Source organism: Akebia trifoliata, chromosome 3 (assembly GCF_017979445.1).
Source record: "Akebia trifoliata isolate Shusen 1 chromosome 3, ASM1797944v1, whole genome shotgun sequence".
NCBI classification, from domain to species: domain Eukaryota; kingdom Viridiplantae; phylum Streptophyta; class Magnoliopsida; order Ranunculales; family Lardizabalaceae; genus Akebia; species Akebia trifoliata.
This window is the reverse complement of record NC_141377.1, coordinates 31,679,005-31,699,694: the sequence shown is the minus strand read 5'-3', so window position 1 is coordinate 31,699,694 and position 20,690 is coordinate 31,679,005. Positions and strand designations below refer to the sequence as shown.

At 34.6% G+C, this 20,690-nt stretch overlaps 1 protein-coding gene across 1 annotated transcript; it reads right to left on the bottom strand.

The window, feature by feature from the left end:
* Positions 1 to 316: 316 nt before the first annotated feature.
* On the bottom strand, positions 317 to 20,169 carry LOC147406389 (uncharacterized). Its single transcript, XM_086434397.1, has 2 exons — positions 19,170 to 20,169; positions 317 to 1,006 (listed from the first exon to the last, which is right to left on the bottom strand). The coding sequence occupies exon 1, from the start codon at positions 20,114 to 20,116 to the stop codon at positions 19,175 to 19,177; it is 942 nt and encodes a 313-aa protein (XP_086290523.1). The 5' UTR covers positions 20,117 to 20,169; the 3' UTR covers positions 317 to 1,006; positions 19,170 to 19,174.
* Positions 20,170 to 20,690: the final 521 nt, after the last annotated feature.

Sequence of the window (20,690 nt, the reverse complement as noted above, 5' to 3'; positions counted from 1 at the left end):
GAAAGACAACTTTTCACATTCAAGAGGGTTTCTTGAGGATTGTTGGATCCTAAAATTAAATCCAAACATCTGGTTATCAAAAAAAAAAAAAATCCAAACATCAATATGAGAACAATGGTGTTTGGATTAGATTATAATCAAACCCATAGACACTATTATATTAAAAATATTAAGTATAATTTATGTTCATAATTACTTATTTTAGTGTGACCGATGTAAATAAGGATTTAGCCCCCATGACGTGAGGAATTTGTACAAGAGAATTTCGATTTTCACCAAAATCACTTGGGCAGACCCCTAAGGTAGAAAGGAGAGATTCATCACATAACTGATCTTATCTGAAGCTTATAAAGAAGTAAATTGACACAAACTGTTCTTGGGTGTCATTCAAGTGGATGAATTGGACAAGGATTTATACTTACATGTTAAGTGATTCACTTAGAGAGGCCCTACCTAAAGAGTTTAAAGTTTGACAGACAAGGTACAGGGCCACTGGATGAGAAGTCAAAGATGAATCCAAGCAATCCAAACAGAGAGCTTAGTGTCAAAACAATCTGCGTTCCATTGAATGGATAGGGGGCCTTATCAATCATCCTCTATCATAGTACATAAATCATGTCGCTCTCACCCTTGGGTAGATCAACACTCCCCTAAGAGGTCTTGGGATGACACTGTCAACATTTGTTTGTGGCATGTCAAGCACCGTGCTTAGCTAAGCCGCTCATGTCAAATATCAAACTCTCTTCACCGTTCAGAATCCGTCCTTGGCATTCCCCTTTTCAAGTATCCTCATTGGGTGCCGCCTCCTAAAGTTTAAGGGTGAGGGCCTTGGGCCTAGTGACCAACTCTCCTTCAATTATCAAAACTTAGGCATGACTTAATCCCCGTTGATACCCTTGTCAACATCCCCCGTCGGGTAGAAACCTCATGGCGCAAGTGCCCAAGTGTCAGCTTGCACATGACGCCTTTCTAGTCAGTTTGCCTTAAGACCAACCAATATCATCATCTACATACACACACACAAAAATGAAAATAGCAATAAACAGCAAAAAATATGAATAAAAACAAGAAGAAAATACCAGTACAAGAATTATAAAAGGAATAATTTCTCTCTTAAGAAGAAAGCCTTCTTCAAGTTTTAGAAATTCAACAAAAGATTATGAAAAATTGGAGTTTATGTGGCTTTTATACGACTTGCAACTATTAAAATACCAGACTACTCCCATAGGTACGACTAAGATGCTAGGCTACCTATAATACCCTTAATTTTCATAACTAATAATGTCGAAATAACCCCACAGCACTGAAATTTAAATCAAATAAACAAGAAAGGAGGTTTGTGAAATTGGATTTCAGAAAGAGTAATTTTGACGGATTCATATTGGACAGTACCACGAAGTAACTAGTTCAAAGTAAGTCATTTTTCCTTCTAGACTGATACATAGAAACTGAGGTAATTATGTTATGTCACAAAATCTCACATTGTTCATTCATACATCCACAAAAAATAACCATAGATCTACAATACATTCCGAGTTTGTATTATTCAAAATATAACATTTACGATCATCAATCCAAGTTAGTATTCATCAAATGATAAAAATCATCAAATTCAATGTCATCCTCATTTTCTCACGCTTCATTGCAAAATTCATGAAAGTCAACTTACTGAAAAAGTTGAGATTACTTTGAACCAAATCACACATAAAATTTTAATTTTTAATTTTATTCGGTTATAAAGAAATTGAATATGAATTCTCTTTGGTTTTATGTTTTAGAGCGACAAATTCATAGATACATAGCTTTTTCTTGCAGGTTATTTAACAAAGAATATGATCTTTTTCTGTTGAGAAAACCTTGCACACCTTTACTGTCTACATGCAAATCAAAGGGTAACACGAACATATAGAACATGTGAGAGAGCAAAACCGACGGAACCAAAGGTAAAAATAATAGACTATAGAGAGCACATCACGAGGAAAAACATTCAATATGAAGCTAGAAACCAAGAGACCTAGTCCATAACTTCCATTATGTAAAATAGTGGGATAGTTTCATCTGATCAAAACTAGATGATGCTAAACATTAAGAATGAAAATTACAACTCTTTAGTAAATACAGGAGTTAAGAGAAAAATGTGGATTACAACTAGAAGATAGATCTCTCACTGCACCAAAAACGCTAAGAAGCACTTTAAGATAACATATAATTGAAATGTAGATCAAGCACGCCAAACCAGGGATTAGAAACTTCACAAACCCAATGTTGAACCAAAAATATTGTAACCAACAAAATCTGTGGAATGGGCAAGCAAATCACCAATGGGAACTAGAATTTTCATGTTTTCTTCTCTTTCTCTCAAAGTGATGCAGGACGATGAGGGAAGAAAAGGAAATTTGTTTTGGGTTGGGGGGGGGGGGGGGGGGGGGGGGTTAGGGGATCTGGTTTGGGATTGGGTTAAGGATTTTGGGCTCCAATAGGATAAACCCAAAAGGATTTGGGTGTTAAGGTTTAATTTTAACATTTTGCAATTATGACCACAATCCTAATGGCCTAAAATTACAAATGTTTACAATTATGATATTTTCAATAGGTTAGGGGAAAAGAGTAAGGGTTAAGGTTTATATGATAAGGATTTTAGGTTGCAGGAAAGGAGTTTCAAGAATTTAGGAATCAAGAATTCAAGAAATCAAAAAATCAAGAAAATAGAGTTTATAGGTTGGTTTCTTGAAAGGATTAGAGAGTTCTTGATCTCTCACAAATAAATAAATAAAAATGTAGAAAAGATGGATTGAAGAAGAAGATAGAAGATAAGAAAAAGATTTTTAAAAAAATGATATATTTATCTTGGAATCACCCTAATGATTTCCATGGCATCAACCAAGTTGAATGCACCAAATAAATAAATAACCTAGCTTTCATAACTTTCTCTCCTAAATTTTCAACCCTTGTAAACTTAAATAAAAGACAAACTAAATTTATCAAACTACCCCTAAGCATTATACCAAGACCATGGGCTAATAAAACATGAAAAAAAACCCAAAAACATAAAAAAGAAAGCCGTAAAAAAAAAAAAAAACTAAATAAAATAAAATCTACTCTTCAATCCTTGATCTTCCCATCAATTCTCCTTGGTTGGGAAGATTTCGCCACTGGCGAAATAAAATTGTGGTAATTTCCCTTCATAAAGGTTCCCCAAAAATCTATTTTTCATTTTCTTTCTCCCTTATATATGCCACTTTGATGTGACAAGATGAACATTAATGCTCTCACCAACCCAAATTGAAAGTCAAACACCACTTCTTTCATGCATCCACTGGAATGTTATGCCCCAAAGTAAAGCGGATCTCACCTTCATACAAGGAGTGAATCCCACCAATAACCCCCCACATGGACTTAAAGATCCACCATATCCAAACCAACCATGCTTTTATAAAACTTATGCTTCTCCTTGGGTTTGTCATCGAATCCATACCATTCTAGCTAATATGAATCTTTACACATTACAACAATTTCTTTTTTGAAAAATCTTGAATCCAAAGATATCTCACATTAATGTACATTGACTAAATGTCTCCCCTCCTATACAAATTTTTAAAATATTATCGGTGACTATCTTATGACTTCCATTTGCACATTTTTGGGGTTTGTGGTTGGAAAGGAACAAGAGATGCTTTCATGAATGGAAGCCTTCTCTCAAGATATCACATTGTCAATACTAGGGTTATTGTTTTATTGGTGGAAACTTTTTATTGAGTATAAAGGTGTATTTTTTGAAAATTGGCCCTGCTTATTTGCACTATAAATATTCGAAAACACAAAACTGTGTTTGAGGGTTTTACGTTTACGAATTTTTACAGTGTTTTGCAGTTGAAATGCTTGGTAATTATTCTAGAAAATTCCTGTAATATTTTCCAGGTGCTTGGTTGTCAAGAAAAACACAAAAATAATAATTTTTATAACAAAAAAATATTTATCTTTATTTACTTAGAGGAATGACTGAACATAGGTTTCACTCTAATTAAAGGAGGGGAAGATTGTATCAATATGTTTCATTGTAATTAACAAAGTTGATTCAAACCAATCAAAAAAAAAAGTTGATTCAAATTTCAGATGTAATACATTAATTTGTGTTATGGATCCTACAGTAGAACATCAAACCCTAGGTTTAGGTTTCACAATAATTAACAAAATTGATTCAAAATTTCAGATCTAATGGGAATTAATTCATGATAATAAAAAAAAAACCTAAGTTAGGTGGAAATCAGAGAGCTAAGAGAAAGAAAACCCAAGAGATTTGATTGATTTAGATGGGTTTGTGGAAGGGGGCCAACCTTGTTGGCATAGAGAGGGCTGAATCTCCTAGTTTGGAGAAGACGAACAAGAAGGATGTCTATGGAGAGGGTTAGTTATATATGGAGATGACGAACAGGAGGGTTGTCTATCCCATTTTCTTCTTCTCTAACAGAATGAAGAAAGAGAAGAGAAATGATGAAGTTGAGAGAGAGGACCTACATGTGCTTCTTCTATGTGGAGCTGCTACTAAATAAGTGTGGAGCTTCTATGAAATAAGTCCAAGAGAGCAATTTCATTCCGACTTTTTTACGAGATTTTGCGAAGCATTTTTGCCCACAAAACTTTATGGAGATTTCTCTTTATTCTTACGTTGTTTTACGAGGGTTTTACAAGCGGACACACATCATAATGTTCCAACCAAGCGCGCTTAAAACGTAAAGAACCAGAATATTTTACCACTCCGACGTTTTACATGATTTTATCATGCAAACAAGCAGGGCCTTTGTTTTTAGGTGGGAGACGTTGTGCTCCAAGTAAGCTTTTGTTTTGTTTTCCCCCTTTTTTCTTCTTTGGTTGGTCATCTCGACTACCTTGTACATTTTTCTTTCTTCCACAATAAATTTGTACTTGCCAAAAATAAAAAAATTACTTCGAAGGGACAAACAGTTAGTTATTTGATCACGTTGTGTTGGTCTCAAAAGAGGATAAGGAATTTGATTTACCCAATTTAGATGACTAAAATGATAGTCTTTGTGGGGTTCGCTTATCTTTGGGTTGATAATGACACCTTTTACATCAAGATTGCATGTTTTATAATTTCTTTGTTTTGGGCCATTTTATTGATGCAATTCATTTGAGTAAGAATCAAGTTTTCATTCTAAATCCAATTACATTGATGCAAGATATCAATGGATTTGGGATATTCTACCCAAAAAAAAAAAATGTAAATTGAGATCATCCATATCGAATAGTAAGGTATGGATATGATGATTAAGCCCCCACCCAAGGATAGGCATGAACTTAATAGGAATATGACAGGTTTGAAGAGGAGGATCCCTACTGAGTCAAAAGGGGAAGAATGTTAAGGTTTCCCTCCTCATGCGTAGGTAGGACTCACTTTTCTTTGAGGAAAGCATTCCGATGAATGCATGAAAGAAGTGGCATTCGAATTTTGGTTAGTGAGAACATTAAATACTTACCTTGCACCATCAAAGTGGTATTTGAGAATCTTCTTTTACATTGAGAGAAAAATGAAATAAGAATATTAAAAAAATGAATAAAATAATACCTTTAAAAAAAGACCTAATTTTTCTAGAATTGCAAAAAAGGGACCCAAAACATTTGTCCACCATGCTTTTTTGGCCAATGCACAATGTTTTTTAAATTGCCATTGCATAAATTATATATATAGCCAAGTTCTCGTGACTCGTGAAGAATGACTCATGGAAAAAACACATAATTGAATGGTTGAGATTTATCCCTGGGATAAGTATCTCCGAGATGTGTTATCAATATACAAATAAATCTCAACCATTGGATTTTGTGCCTCAAAAGGTTGGGATCTTGTGTTTTCTTGTGAGTCAGCGGAACCCAACCCATACATATAAAATAAAAGACCACAATAGGGCCCACTTTTGTGGGGGACAAACTTTCATCCAGCAAGGATAAACATCCTATCCAATTGCACTTTTGTGGGGGCACTTTATTGCCTTTCCACTTCACCCCTCTAGCTTTTACTATATTTCTTCTTCTACTTCTATAACCCACTTCATTGTTTTTTAACTTTTACTCCTTAACCTCAAATTTTTTAATAATACCCCCTAACATTTTTCCGCTTTTACCCCCTTAATCCCAAAGAGGATGCCCGAGCATAGGCACATGCGAACTCTAGATTATATAAATGCCTATAAATTATATTCATTACTTTATAATATAATATAATGTAGTGATATAATAATGTATTATACAATACTATATATTTTATAATTTATATATAAATATGTTTATATATTATATTTACCATATTATAATGTAATAATATACATATGAATCTTAATATATATTGTGGAGGGATAAAAATTCTCTCTCATCCAAACCATTCATTCATACCATCAACACACATCTTGAGACAAACATGGGGCAAAGTTTGGGTGGAATTCTATGTAATAAGGAAGAATCCCAATTTGGGAGGATATTTCCCTTTTAGATAATCATTTTATTTGTATGTAGGTCAAAATGGCAATTGTAATCTAATTAGAATTAAGATTTCATTTTAGGGTTAGGATTTTTCTATTTAAAGGGGGTTAAGACCATCGTAAAAGAAGAAGGAAATGAGATCATGTAACAAATTCAGAATATAATGGAACGGCTCCTCAAGCCCGTGATGTAGGCACAATATGTCAAACAAAGTAAAAAAATAATGTGTACTCTTTTTTCTATGTTTTTCCATTATTCGTATGATTTATTTGGTTGTGATCTTGATAGAATTGCAGATTTTGAGGTTCATCACAAAATCGACCTCTACAATTGGCGTCGTCCATGGAAACGACTTAAAAACACTCACGAATATTACAGTGGTGAGATTCAATTACAAAGTCACGATTAACCATCAAAATCTCTATTTGGAGTTGGGGGCCGCCAAACGATACTCCTCTGTAGGTTTAAGATCCCCAATCAGGTCACTTTGATAAGGGATGGAGAACGATTTATTTACCAGGGCAAACCTTCAATTTATGGGGATAACTATTTAATGAAATGATCTAGAACTGATCTGGTCACTTGTTTGAAGAAAAAATTGATTTGATTCTTAAAAAAGCAATAACTGACATGGTGAGGTTATCATACCGAAAGTTGATCTGACGATCTGAATTTGAAACCCATCACAAGAATGTGAAAAAAATTAAAATCCAAACACAAAGCTAAAAATAAGACCAGGTACCGGAGATGTTGGACACGATGTTTGGGTAACGTGCACATCTAAGGAAATGTTATTGTAGGCTTGGGATGATATAGCCAGGTTGTTAATCACGAGAGTTCAAAGCATTGATAATGTCAGGGTTGTCCCACTATTTCCAACCATCCACAAAATAGAGGTGTTGTTGCTAGACAATTTAAAGCCACTTAGGAGCATCGATAATTCAAGGGTTTTTTTATTACTACCAAGGATCAACAACAATCATGGGTTGAATTGAAATTCTTAGGGATTTATATCTTGAGGGCTCATGCACACCCAATGGATAAACTCTTCATTATTACCAAGGATCAACATCAATCATGGGTTGAATTGAAATTCTTAGGGATTATATCTTGAGGGCTCGTGCACACCCAACTTGTGACCCTACAACAAGACATTCTTACGAATCTAGTAGTACAACATATGACACATTTTTTTCTACTCATAGTAAGCAACAAAAAAGGTACCATATCTAACTCACCTAACTTGATTTTAGTTTCTATTGAGTTTACTCATTCAAGTGAGGTTGTTTAAGTGCCAAGTTAAATAATGGTAAGGGATCAATCCATGCTTCAAAATTTGGGTTCCCAGGACGACCTAACCACTCATGAAGATGAAAAGGTAAATTTAGGTGTATGGCATTATACATCATCGTTGATGTATGGGACCTATATTCTATTTGAAAAAGTAAACAGTAAAAAAGAATAAATAAATTATTTAAAGTAAGAGGGGTGAATAGGGTGTAAGGTGTGACCATCAAATATGATATGCATTTCTTGAATAAAAAATAAAATAAAACATTTGATAGTCACGCCTTACACTTTATTCACCCCTCTTACTTTGAATAATTTCTTTAGTCTTTTTTACCGTTACTTTTTAAAATAGAATAGGGGTCCCATACATCAACTATGATGTATGGGACATACACCTAAATTTACCTTTTCATCTTCGTGAGTGGTTAGGTTGTCCTGAAACCCAAATTTTGCAAGCATGGATTGACCCTTTGCCATTATTTAACTCAGCACTTAGACAACTTCACTAGAATTAGTCCACTCAATAAAAACTAAAATCATATTAAGTGAGTTACATATGGTACCTTATTTGTTGTTTATTATGAGTAGAGACAAACGTGTCCTATGTCGCACTCCTAGATTCGTAAGAATGTTCTATCGTATGGTCACATATAAGAGTTTATCCGTTGGATGTGCAGGAGCCCTCAAGATATAAATCCCTAAGAATTTCAATTCAACCCACAATTGACGTTGATCTTTGGTAATAATGAAAGAGCCATTGAATTATCGATGCTCCAAAGTGGCTTTAAATTATCTAGCAACACCTCTATTTTGTGACTGGTTGGAAATAGTGGGACAACCCTGACAATAACATCTCCTTAACTGTGCACGTTAACCCAACATCGTGGGCAACACATCCCCTACACCTAATTGTATTTTTAGCCTCATGGTTGGATCTTAATTTTTCGTACTCTTATAATGAGTTTTAAATTCAAATCGTCGGATCATCTTGTGATATGATGACATCACCTTGTTAGTTATTACTTTTTCAATAATCAAATCAATTTGCTCTTCAAACAAGTGACCAAATCAAATCTAGATCATTCCATTAAATATTTATCTTGATCAATAGAAGACTTGCCCCGGTCAATAAATCATGCTTGATCCCTCATCAAAGTGATCTGATTGGGGATCTTAAACCTATAGAGGAGTCATCATTGTGGCAAACCCTAACTCCAGATTGAGATCTTGATGGTTAATTGTAACTTCGCGGTTGAATCTCACCATTGTGACTTTCGTGAGTGTTCTTAAGTCGTTCCCATGGACGATACTAATTGTAGAGGTTGATTTTGTGATAAACCTCAAAATTTGCAATGCTATTAAGATCACAACCAAATAAATCATACAAATAATGGAAAAACATAGAAAAGAGAGAACACATGATTTTTGGTGGTTCGGCATGTTCTGCCTACATCATGGGCTTGGGAAGCTGTTCCTCTATATTCTGAATTTATTACATGATCTCCTCTCCTCCTCTTTTCCTCCCCCATTCTTTATCTCTTTTTACAATGGGCTTAGCTCTTTAAATAGAAAAATCCTAACCCCTAAAAGGAAACCTTAATTCTAATTCAATTACAATTGTCATTTTTACCTCCATATAAATAAAATAATTATCTAAAAGGGAAGAATCCTCCCAAATTGGGATTCTTTCCTATTTGCATAGAATTCCACCCAAACCTTGCCATGTGTTTTTCTCAAAATGTGTGTTGATGGTGCAAATGAATGATCCATATGAGAGTGAATTTTTATCCCTCTACATAGATTATATTAACCTAAAGAATTAAAATGAAATTAATAAAACTATAAAATTAAAATAAAATAAAAAACATACCTCAACACCTTGTTTGAACAAATGCAGGGGGGAGAGAATGAGAGTGAACATCTTGATTCTTTTAATCACGATACCCTTTCGGATTTTCACCATGCCCTTTCAAGTCCAACTTTTTTTTCCCTTTTCGAACATCCATTTTGAACTTTCTTCTCGACTTCCCTAACTTTATTTGTGGTCTTGGAGTCCAAGTTGTAGATATGTAGATTTCAGTTAGGAAATCTTCACACTACTTAAAATTTGGAGTCACCACCATTTGTTTATTTTAGGGTGTGCATGGGCACCCAAAACATATTTTCATTTGAAAGAAAATATTTTTTTAAATAAAATTGAGTCCTAAAGATCAAACCAAAGAGATTTGAGTAAGGGATTAGGTTGAAGAGTGTGGAAGGTGTTGAGATCCCAACTCTCTCCATCATCGTGATGGTTACCTCAAAACTTGGCCATTTTACAAGATTTTAAAAACTTGAGATAGTATACAGAAAGTAGAGTTTAGACAAAATGTAGGAACCGAATCGATTTTCAAAACAAGTCTTAGGTTGATCTCATTGGTGTGTGGGGAACTTTTGAACAAGTTTGTTTTAGTATAAGAAACATAAAAAATTGCATGAAAATAAGTTTTTGAAGCAAATACAAAATATGACATGCTTAAAGCTAGATAGATACAAATTTCAACAATCTAGATTTTTGACACATGGGAAGAAATCATTGTCAAAATCCAAGCAAATAAATTCCAACTGGAGAGATTTTTTACCAAAATGAATTAAACTTCCAGATGATTCTATCAAAAAAGAACAAAACACATTTGGAATCCTGATTTGGGATAGCCTTGGGAAGCTGTTGTCCCCAACTTTCTATTGGTACAACTACATACCTCTTATTCAGGCCATAACTCCTAAACTACTCCATGGATTGTTCTGCCCTTTAGTGAGTAGAAAGTCAACTTAAAGATGATTTTTCTCCAAGTCGAATCAGTTCAAAAACTTCTCATGAGGGAAAATCATTAGTCCCAAGTTAACCTATTATTTCGGGTGTATTCACTTGGTCTAGTTATCCTTTCCTTTAATGTATGAAAGTGATAAAAGTATAGGTTTTGGATTTAGGATACCCCTCGTCCATCCTCTTCAAGGTTCATTAATCGAAGGTCTTTTGCAAGTAAGACTTGATCGATTGATTTGGATGAAATTCGGGGTGATTTGCACACAAGACTTCTAAACTATGAAAAGGAAAAAAAATATTAGAGGGAGAAATTCCTATAAAAGATGCCTAGATTATACCACACATTACCTTGTCTTAAACTTCTTCTTCAAAGACTTGAAAGAGGTAGAGAGTTTAAGAGGATGAGATTTTTCCAAAGTTCCAAGGCTAAGGAATTGATTTTTTGAAGCCCTGAGCTCCCTCTATTTATAGGCTTCTTGAGAGAATTTTGGGTAGTATTTATTTTCAATAAAACCAAGAGTTTGGATTTTATTTACCCTCCATCAAAAGGGTCTTGATGGTAATTTACTACTTGAAGAATTGCAAATAATACGTTAGTGGTGGCAAAGACTTATATTTAACAAGAAGGTTTTGATGGTAATTTACCATCAATTGTCTCTCAACAAATCAAGGTTTTTCTAGAACTTCTTTGAGGGCTTAAAGATCCATTCATTTTCATTCCCAAACTAGCCTAAGGAAAAAGTTGTCCACACACATCATCCTTGAATTATTGACTTCAAGAACCTTGGAATATGCAAAGTGATTTTAATAGAAAAAAGGGCAAAGAGGTAATTTTCCCACCCATGTGCTATGTTATTTTGGGAAGCCAAATTAGCTATGGTAATGTATAGTGTAATCTAGACATTTTTTATAAGAATTTCTCATTTTAATTCTCTTTTCTTTTTCATAACTTAGAAGCCTTGTGTGCAAACTACCCTCAACTTTATCAAAATCAATCGGTCAAGCCTTGCTTACAGAAAGTCTTCGATCTATGAACCCGGAAAAGGATGGATGGGGGGGTACCTTAGATCTAGAACTTATGCCTTCATCACTTTCATGCATTAAAGGGAAGATAAACCAATCAAGTATCTCTTTCTAGATATAGGTACCTTTGTCCTTGCCAAGATCAAGATCTCACTCTTGGAAATTTTTTGCATTCAAATAGTATAACCTGCATATCCCCAAAGTAAATAGTAGGCTCTCTTATGGGATCTCTCATCTTTCTAACGAAATCAAATAAAGTTCCATGCATCATTTTCTTTCATTCCCCACATTTTAGAGCATTTCCCAGTACTAATGAGATAATGCCATTAAAACAGTAGATACAACCAAAACAGTAGGTTAACTTGTGCAGATAGTTCTCCTTCATGAGAAATTTTTTTGAGTTGATTCGAATTGGAAAACCATCTTGAAGTTGACTTCCTACTCACCAAAAGATAAAGCAATTTATCGAATAGTTTAAGAGTTATGGTATGAAGATGTGTGTATCTGTGGCGATAGAAAGTTGGGGACAACAACTTCTCAATGCTATAATTATCAAATTAGGACTCCAAATGGGTTCTTTTTTTTATAGAACCACCTTAAAGTCTAGTTCATCCAAGTAAAAATCTCTCCAATTGGAATTGATTTGTTTGGGTTTTGACATTGATTTCTACACATGTTTTGAAAATCCAAATTGCTGAAATTTTCATGCATATAAGTTCAAACATGTCATATTTCACATTTGCATTAAAAAATATTTTCTAAATGCTTACCTGACATGTTTAAGTCAAAAGAAACTTGTTCGAAGGTTCCCTATACCAATAGGAGCAACCGAAATGATAGATTTAGATGAAGTTAGGAGGTGATTTGCACACAAGGCTTCTAAGTTATGAAAAAGAAAAAGAGAGGATTAGAAGGAAAAATTCCTATAAAAGATGCTTAGATTACAAAACAAATTACCTTAATTGCATTGATCTTTTGCTTCTTCAAAGATTTGACATCTTTTCACTTGTTTTTCACCAACAAATTAAAGCAACTAAGAGTGTTTTTACCACCTTTATCTAATTACCAAAGCCAACCACACCCTTGGGTTAGAATTTAAAATTTTTGTCCCCACCATCATTAAAAATTCTCCAATATAGACTTGATTTGTAATGCAAATAAAAAGAGATCCTAGGTTAGTTTTGGAATTAGTCAACTGGACTCTTTAAGCCCTCAAAAGAGCTCTATAACTTCTTGGTGGGAATTTACCTCCAACCCTTTGTTTGTTGATAGACATAAGGTGGTAAATTACCACCAAGATCATATTAAGTATACATACATGCCTCTAAAGGTGTTTCTTGAAAATAATCCAGACTTGTGATGTATGGACCATTATATCCAAAAAGCTCCCAAGAAGCCTTTAAATAGAAGAGGGTCTCAACTCAAGGCTTCAACAAGCAATTCCTTAGTCTTGAAACTTTGGAAAAATTCCATCCCATTCTCTCATCCTCTTGACTCTATACCTCTCAAGTCTTTAAAGGAAAAAAAGATCAAGAAGAAGTTCATGACAATTAAGGTAATGTGCAAAGTAATCTAGACATCTTTTTCTAAGAATTTCACCTTCTAATCATCTCTTTTCCTTTCGTTAACTTAGAAACCTTGGGTGCAAACCAACCCCCCAACTTCATCCAAATCAATTAGTCAAGCCGTGTTTTGAGAAGGTCTTCGAGCAATGGACCCATAAGAGGATGGAAGAGGGTACCCTAGATCTAGAACCTATGTTTTCATCAAATTCATGCATTAATAGCAAGACGAACAGACTGAGGATCTCTTTCTAGAGATAGGCACCTTTGTCCTTGCCAATATCAAAATCCCATTCTAGGAAAAAATTTGCATCCATATAGTGTAGTTCTCAAAACCAAATTGTGGGGGATTCTCTCATGGGATTTCTTTCCATTTTATTTGAACCAAATAAAAGTCCTATGGAAGGACATATTTGATGCATCATTCCGTGAATTTCCACTTCATAGAACATTTTCCACGCCAATGAGATTATGTAGCTAAAAACAGTAGATACACCCCGAAACAATGGGCGAACTTGGGACAGATGGTTCTCCCTTATGAGAAAAGCTTTTGAATTGAAGACACCCCAAATTGCCCAAACCCCAAGGAAAAGATCAAATAATAAAAAAGAATGGTCAATGGGTTACTTAAGGCAAAAATTCAGTCAAAAATCATTTAAGTCTGACATTCTTCTTTTTCTTGGGCTTGGTCCCCACATGCTACTTGGCCTTTCGTTGAAGAAGTGACTACAATCATTCCACTTGGCTTTCTCCTATTCATTTTTTACCCAACAAATCAAAATATCTTCAAGAGTGTTTTTACCAGACTACTATTCTTTTATTTTTAATTATCAAAAGAACTCTAGGCTAGTTTGGGAATTGGATACTTAGACCCTTGTTGCCCTCAAAAGTTCTCTAGAGAATTCTAAGTGGGAATTTACCACCCTAACCTTGATTTGTTAGTGTATGAGAGGTAAATTACCATTAGAACCCCTTTTTTAAGGATAAATTCATGTCTCTAAAGGTATTTCTTGAAAATATTCAAATTTGTAAGGCATGGGCTTTCCTATCCTCAAAAGCTTTCTTTGGAATCTTGAGGGTAATTTACTATTTTGATCATCTTGATAGGTAAGAGACCAAATGGCAAACTACCATCAAGACCTCATTATGGAAAGTTATTTTGAGTCCACATTCTTGGTTTGATTGAAATTAAATGCAACTTGTGATATGTGGACCATTATATCCCCAAGGCCCTCTTGATGACCTACAAATAGAAGGGGGTCGTCTGATGCAGGATTGAGGGGAGATAAGAAAATATAGGGGTTTAGGGAAATCTGGTTGGGATTGGTTTAAGGATTTGGGCAACAATTGCAAAACGTTTCCAATTAAAATTTTGAAATTACAAGGTTAAGGGTATTGGGATTAGGGGAAGGTTTAGGGTATTTGGATATAGGGTAGACTTGGTTTAGGATAGGGCAAACCCAAAAGGTAAGATGAAAATTTTATTTCAATTATTGTAAATAGAAAAAAGAGTTACAGAATGGTTAAAGGTTAAGAGAAAGGATAAAGAATTATAAATTGAGGTTTGTAGGTTTTCAAGAATCAATAATTAAGAATCAATAATCAAGAAAATCAAGAACAAGAAATTAAAAGAAAATCAAGAGAAAAAAAATAGAAAAGAAAAATAAATATTAGAAAAAAAAATAGAAGGGATAGAAAGAACCTTAAAACCACACCAGGGGTTTCTTGTAATCATACCAAGAATGGTGGAGAACTCACTTCACTCCATTAAAGAAACTCATTCTTTATTCATCAAATCTTCATTGTTCATTCATTAAAAATAAATCTAATACAATCTATATAAAGAAAATAAATCAAGAATCCTAGTCAAATTACTAATTTTCGTAATTTTCTCTCTCCTAATTTTCAACCCTAATAAACTTGAACATAAGACAAACTAAAGTTACTAAACTGTCCCTAAATATTATACTAAGACTATGGACTAATAAAATATCAAAATAGGCACACACAAAAACATGAAATTACGACCGCGAAACATAAAACTAAATAAATAACTATAAAACGATAAATCTAAACCCAAATAAGTGAAAATCTAAATAATTACAAATTTTCCATCGAAACTCTTGACCGTTGACTTGATTTACGTTTTGCATTATGGTCTCAAGGCTACCAACAAGCAATTCCTTGTCGTGAAACTAAGAAAAAATCTCATCATATTCTCTCAATCTCTTAAACCCCCTATCTCTCTCAAACCTTTTGAAAAAAAGATCAAGAAGAAGTCCAAGGCAACCAAGGTAGTATGTAGTGTAATCTAAACATCTTTTTTAGGAAATTATCCTTCTACCATTCTCTTTTATTTTTGATAACTTATAAACCTTGTGTGCAAATCAACCCTCCATCTAACTTCATCCAAATCAATTGGTCAAACCTTGTTTAGGGAAGGCCTCTAAACAATGAACCCGAAATAGGATTGTAGACACCCCAATTTGTCTGAACTAAGCACGAGAGCTCTCGAAATCCAGCAAAGTGAAGCCCGATTCAAAATTTTCAATTTAATCAAAAGGGCCCCACCTCAAAGGAGACCAACTCTTCAAAATGTGTTTTAAAAGCTTAAAACCAAGCTAAACCGTGGGTTACCCATGGCCTAGGTGGATTTTCATTTGGGCCTTGGGTCACTCATGGCCTTACCAATTTTGTACAGAATCTTGGGTGAGTCATCAACACATGCAGTTTTACACAAAACTTCATTCACCCAAGGCCCATTCAATTAGGCAATTGTGTTGGGGATTAATGCACTTGAGTGCTCTAGATTTTTTTTTAGGGAAATTACCCCTTAATTATTTCTTCCTCAAGAAAGTCCAAACACTTGCCAATTTTACCCATGCATCAAGCCTTCATTAATATGGCAACCTTGGTCTTTTGGTAATTGTATTCTTCTTCTACTCTTAACTCTTGATCACCCTTGGTTCTCACAAAGAGCTAATTACCCTCATGCCCTCATTTTGTTGGGACACAACTAAGGTAGATTGACCATTAAACCCATCATCTCAATCCTTAGTTCAAGGTTTTATCTACTAAAATCCATGCAAATTGACTAGAATCAAGGGACCTTGACTTTTTTGCCCATCCACAAGAAGTCTCTAGAACCTATAGGCCCTTTACTCTTCTACACTCAAGTTATTAGGAGCCTAGTTAGTGCAATTGTCCTAAAATTCCTAATTTCCTATCGCAAATTACATGCCATTGTTACTAGGTCCTAGAGTTTGACCAAATTCCGCAAGACTTGGACACTTCTCAAAATTTCCAAATTAGGAAAACATATTCATCATAGGAGAGTGGGGTGCCTAACACCTTCCCCACTCTTCAACCAAATCCCTTTACCTTAACATAATAATCAAGTCAAGGTTTGCGAATAAGTCAACAAGGGAAAATTTTGGTAAAATTGGGAAACATCAGAAAAAAGTCGAGAAAAGACCATGCTAGGTTAGGGCTATGTAATTGTTCCTACTAGTGGGTGTTCTTATATTATGTCATTAAGTTCCATATTAAACTAAAATGATAAATCACCAATTCCCATATTGATATCATTTATGCATCCACAAACAAGTAACCCCAAATCCATGACATATTCAAGGTTTATACTATTCAAAATATATAAAAAATAATAATGACAATTATGAGTCCGAATTAGGATTCCTTAACAGATCAAAACCATCAAATCAATGTCATTCTCAATTGCATCCTCATTATTTTCGTATTATTCGTGATTTAATCGTGAAGTTTGTAAAATTCATGTATTATTAAAAAAGTCGTGACTAAATCAAGGAAGGAAAAAGTCTGAGACTTTGGTGGCTATGTACCCGAATCTCAATGGTTTAACCATTGGAGTCACTTTCTTTTGAAAAATTTCTTTCAAATGAAAATCTATTTTTGGGGGACCATTTATACCCTAACATAAACAAATGCACGGCAACTTTGAATTTTAAGTAGTATGAAGATTTCCTAATCGAAACCTACATATCTATAACATTGTAATAGTCTACATATGAATCTTAATATATATTATTTTAGCCTAAGAATTAAAATGAAATTAATAAAACAACCATTAATTAAAAAACAATTAAAATAAAACAAAAAAATGTATTTGGACACCTTGTTTGAACAGACACATGGGGGAGAGAATGAGAGTGAATATAGGGGGTTGAAAAAGCATGTCCAACACCCGTTCTAGGTTCTTTTTTGCAATTGTCAAAAGTATGTATCTTTTTTAAAATTATTATTTTAATTTTTGAAATAAAAATAAGAAAGGAAAGATATTTTGAAGATCCTTTGAGAACAAGATAAGGAAGAAGAAAAATTCCAACCTAATTTAAGTGATGATTTTGCATACTCATTCCACCGGTGTTTTCAACTGCAATTTGTGAGTCAATATCGGGTTGTGAAGTCTATAATCCATGGTTCAATATGCTTAATTGATATCATTCGCCGCAGGTATGATCACTCCTACCAATCCCTCTATGCAACTCCCTTTCAAATATATTTGGGGTTCGAAGGCTCCATCAAAAGTATGGTTTTTCATTTGGCTAGCAACCTTCGACAAGTTCCACCCTCGATCATTTAATCAATCGAGGATTTGTGACTCCTGTAATTCAAATGGTGAGAGTGTGGACCATATTTTGATGCATTGTCAACTTTCTTATTTCATCTGGTCCCACTTCCTCGGTCTTTTTAAAGTTTTCAACATGTTCTCAAATTCATTGTTATCCTTATTCTAAAGTTGGGATTGTTCCTTGTTCATGGGGAGAAAGAAAATTCTTTGGAGGCTTCTTCCTTTCGCTATTACTTGGGGGTTATAGTTGGAAAGGAATAGGATAATCTTTAAAGGGGTGACTTTGTCGGCTCACAACTTGATTTTGAGTGTTTTGGGCTTGATGTATTTTTGGTGTAAGATACGTCTGGAGTTTAAAGGGGTATTTTTTTTGAGGATTTCGTCTTTAGATGGGACGCTTTTTGTAACTTTTAGCTTTTTTTGTGGTTGGTCATCTCGACCACCAGCTGTATTCACTTTTCTCCTCTCTTAATAAATTTATAATTATCATTTTTTATATTCTTAAGAAGTTTTTATAATCCTTTTGTCATGGAAAGAAATCTTTCTTTCTTTTTGAAATACACCCTTTTCGGTAAGTCGTTTCTAGTTACCCAAGTGTCGAAATTTTTACTTTTGACTTTTATCATCCACTATTTTTGGCTAAAGAAGAGTTGTATCTTATTATTTCACATAGTGGAAGTTCTAGACTAAGTCAAGTGGTTTTTACCTTCATTGAAAGGTTTTCCATGTAAAAAATTGTAGTGTGATGTCTTTGATTCTATCTTTGCGTAGTGGAAGTTCTATACATTCATGTTTCTCTTTTATTTGCATGGATGGAAAAGTTACATAAGATTTTCCCAATATTTTCTGAAAATGTCATTTCAACCCTCAAGACCCTACTGATCTTGTGGAAAAAAAATAACAGAAAAAGAAAAAAACTCTCAGGACCCTAAGCTTGGTTCCAAAGGCTGAGCCAAATTCAAATTTCGAAGGTCAACACGATGGTGGAACTCTCACCCTTGTCTCTTCAACTCCCCCTTCAAAACATGCCCTATTAGGAAAAGATTTGCATGTCCGGGATTCAAATCTGGCTAAAACTAGTAGGAAGAATTGAGCAATCTCAAAGCATTGCAATGTCAAATAAGGAAAAAAGACAGAATAAATTTTAAACACAAACTTGTTCTAGACCCAAAATTTTCCTCTTTGTGCACTTTCCTATTTGTTCTCCATCTATGTTTCACAATTCCATAAAAAACCTCGAAACAAATATCCAATGTGAACTGAATCTTTAAAATAGCAGTGTGTCATGCTACTTAGTTTTAATGCACCAAACAAAGACAAATAACAAAAAAATCTTATTTATGCACATAACATTGGCCGTAAGATTATGAAGCACAAGAAAACAAACCTGAATCATGCAAGATAGAAGACATCATCGGTCATGATAAGTATATACTGCAAAATCCTTAAAGGGGCATTTCTAAAATCCAATGTAGGCAATCTCAGCTCTCTCAATCTAAACTCCCCAGTTGTAGAGCCACCATTATCAGATCGCCGAGCCTGAACCCGATTAGAATCAACCTTTCTGAAGAGATATACAGAATTGGGGCAACAGAAGCTAAAATCACCAGAAACAAGAGATGGGTTGCTCTTAGTCTTGAATAGGGTCCAACCCATTCCAGCAAGAACTCTGGAAAAGCTATCCATGCTATGGATTCGATCACCCGTCACTCGGGAAAATAGGGAAAGTGAAGAACAATTCCAATTATTAGTGTTAGGGTTCTCAATGTTGTTGTTGAATTTGTAGAAAACAAGCTTGAAGAGACCTCTAGAGAGGTTGATAAAGCAGTGAAGATGGGCAGTAGAGGCAGAGATGAGGGAAGGGAAGGGGAGAGGGGCAGAATCTCCAGTCAATGACCATGTTGATGATGAAGATGACCATAATGATGGTAATGATGATGATGATGATGGTGGTGATGATGATGATGATGGCCATGAGAAGATGATGTGGGAGAGAGATGGGTTAGGGTATAGGTCCATACCCATGTCTCTGGCTATGGTTGCTAATCTGTACGTGTCTTTGATGATTTCTTTGGTTGGAAGAAAGTAAAGTAATGGACTCATTGTGTTGTTGTTGTTGCTACTATTGTTTCCTTTTCTTCCTCTCGTTCTTGTTCTTCTACTAGTACTTTGATGATGGGTATGGTGGACATGATGAACATCACCATCACCATCATTGTGGACATCACCATCATCATCATCAAGATGGTGATGATGGTGATTTTGATTAAAGAGGATAGAGTTGTTGATGGTTTCTCCCAAAACCAGAGAGCGTACCAGCTTTAGTGGAAGCATCCTACTTTCCTTCTCTCTCTCTCTCACCCTTTCTTCACAGATGGGGGATTCCTTCTACAGTTTTGATAGAATGATGATGTCATAGTAAGTGCAACTATGTATTAATCTTACTCATCCTTTGTGGCAATTTTTAATTGGACAAAGTGGTATATTATACTAATATTTTCACGTATGTGGAAATCATGCAAGAGATATTCCTTACATGGCCCATCAGTGAATATCTTTTATACTCTATAGAGTGGGCCTATATCAATATCATGTCGAATAATGTGTCAAGATACTTATATTTTTAGAGATCATTTAATTCTCACATATAAACCCTCGTTCTAATGTTTATTTTTATTTTAATAATCGATTATCCTTGTAGACAGGGGATTGGGCCCGTATCTGGGCTTTACACAGTCCATATACTATGGTCTTGTCCAAGGACTAATCTCGAGGCACGTACAACGCCCATATATCACACGCACCAAGCAAGTGAGGGTGAGCCCTTGCAGATAACCCATGAGGAATTAATGCTCATACTAGATATTGAACTCACGACTTACAGGCATTAATCACTTATCGGTCCGAA

Bases quoted from the DNA above. Each gene is read 5' to 3' on its own strand.
- LOC147406389 (XM_086434397.1), bottom strand. From the start codon at position 20,116: ATGCTTCCACTAAAGCTGGTACGCTCTCTGGTTTTGGGAGAAACCATC.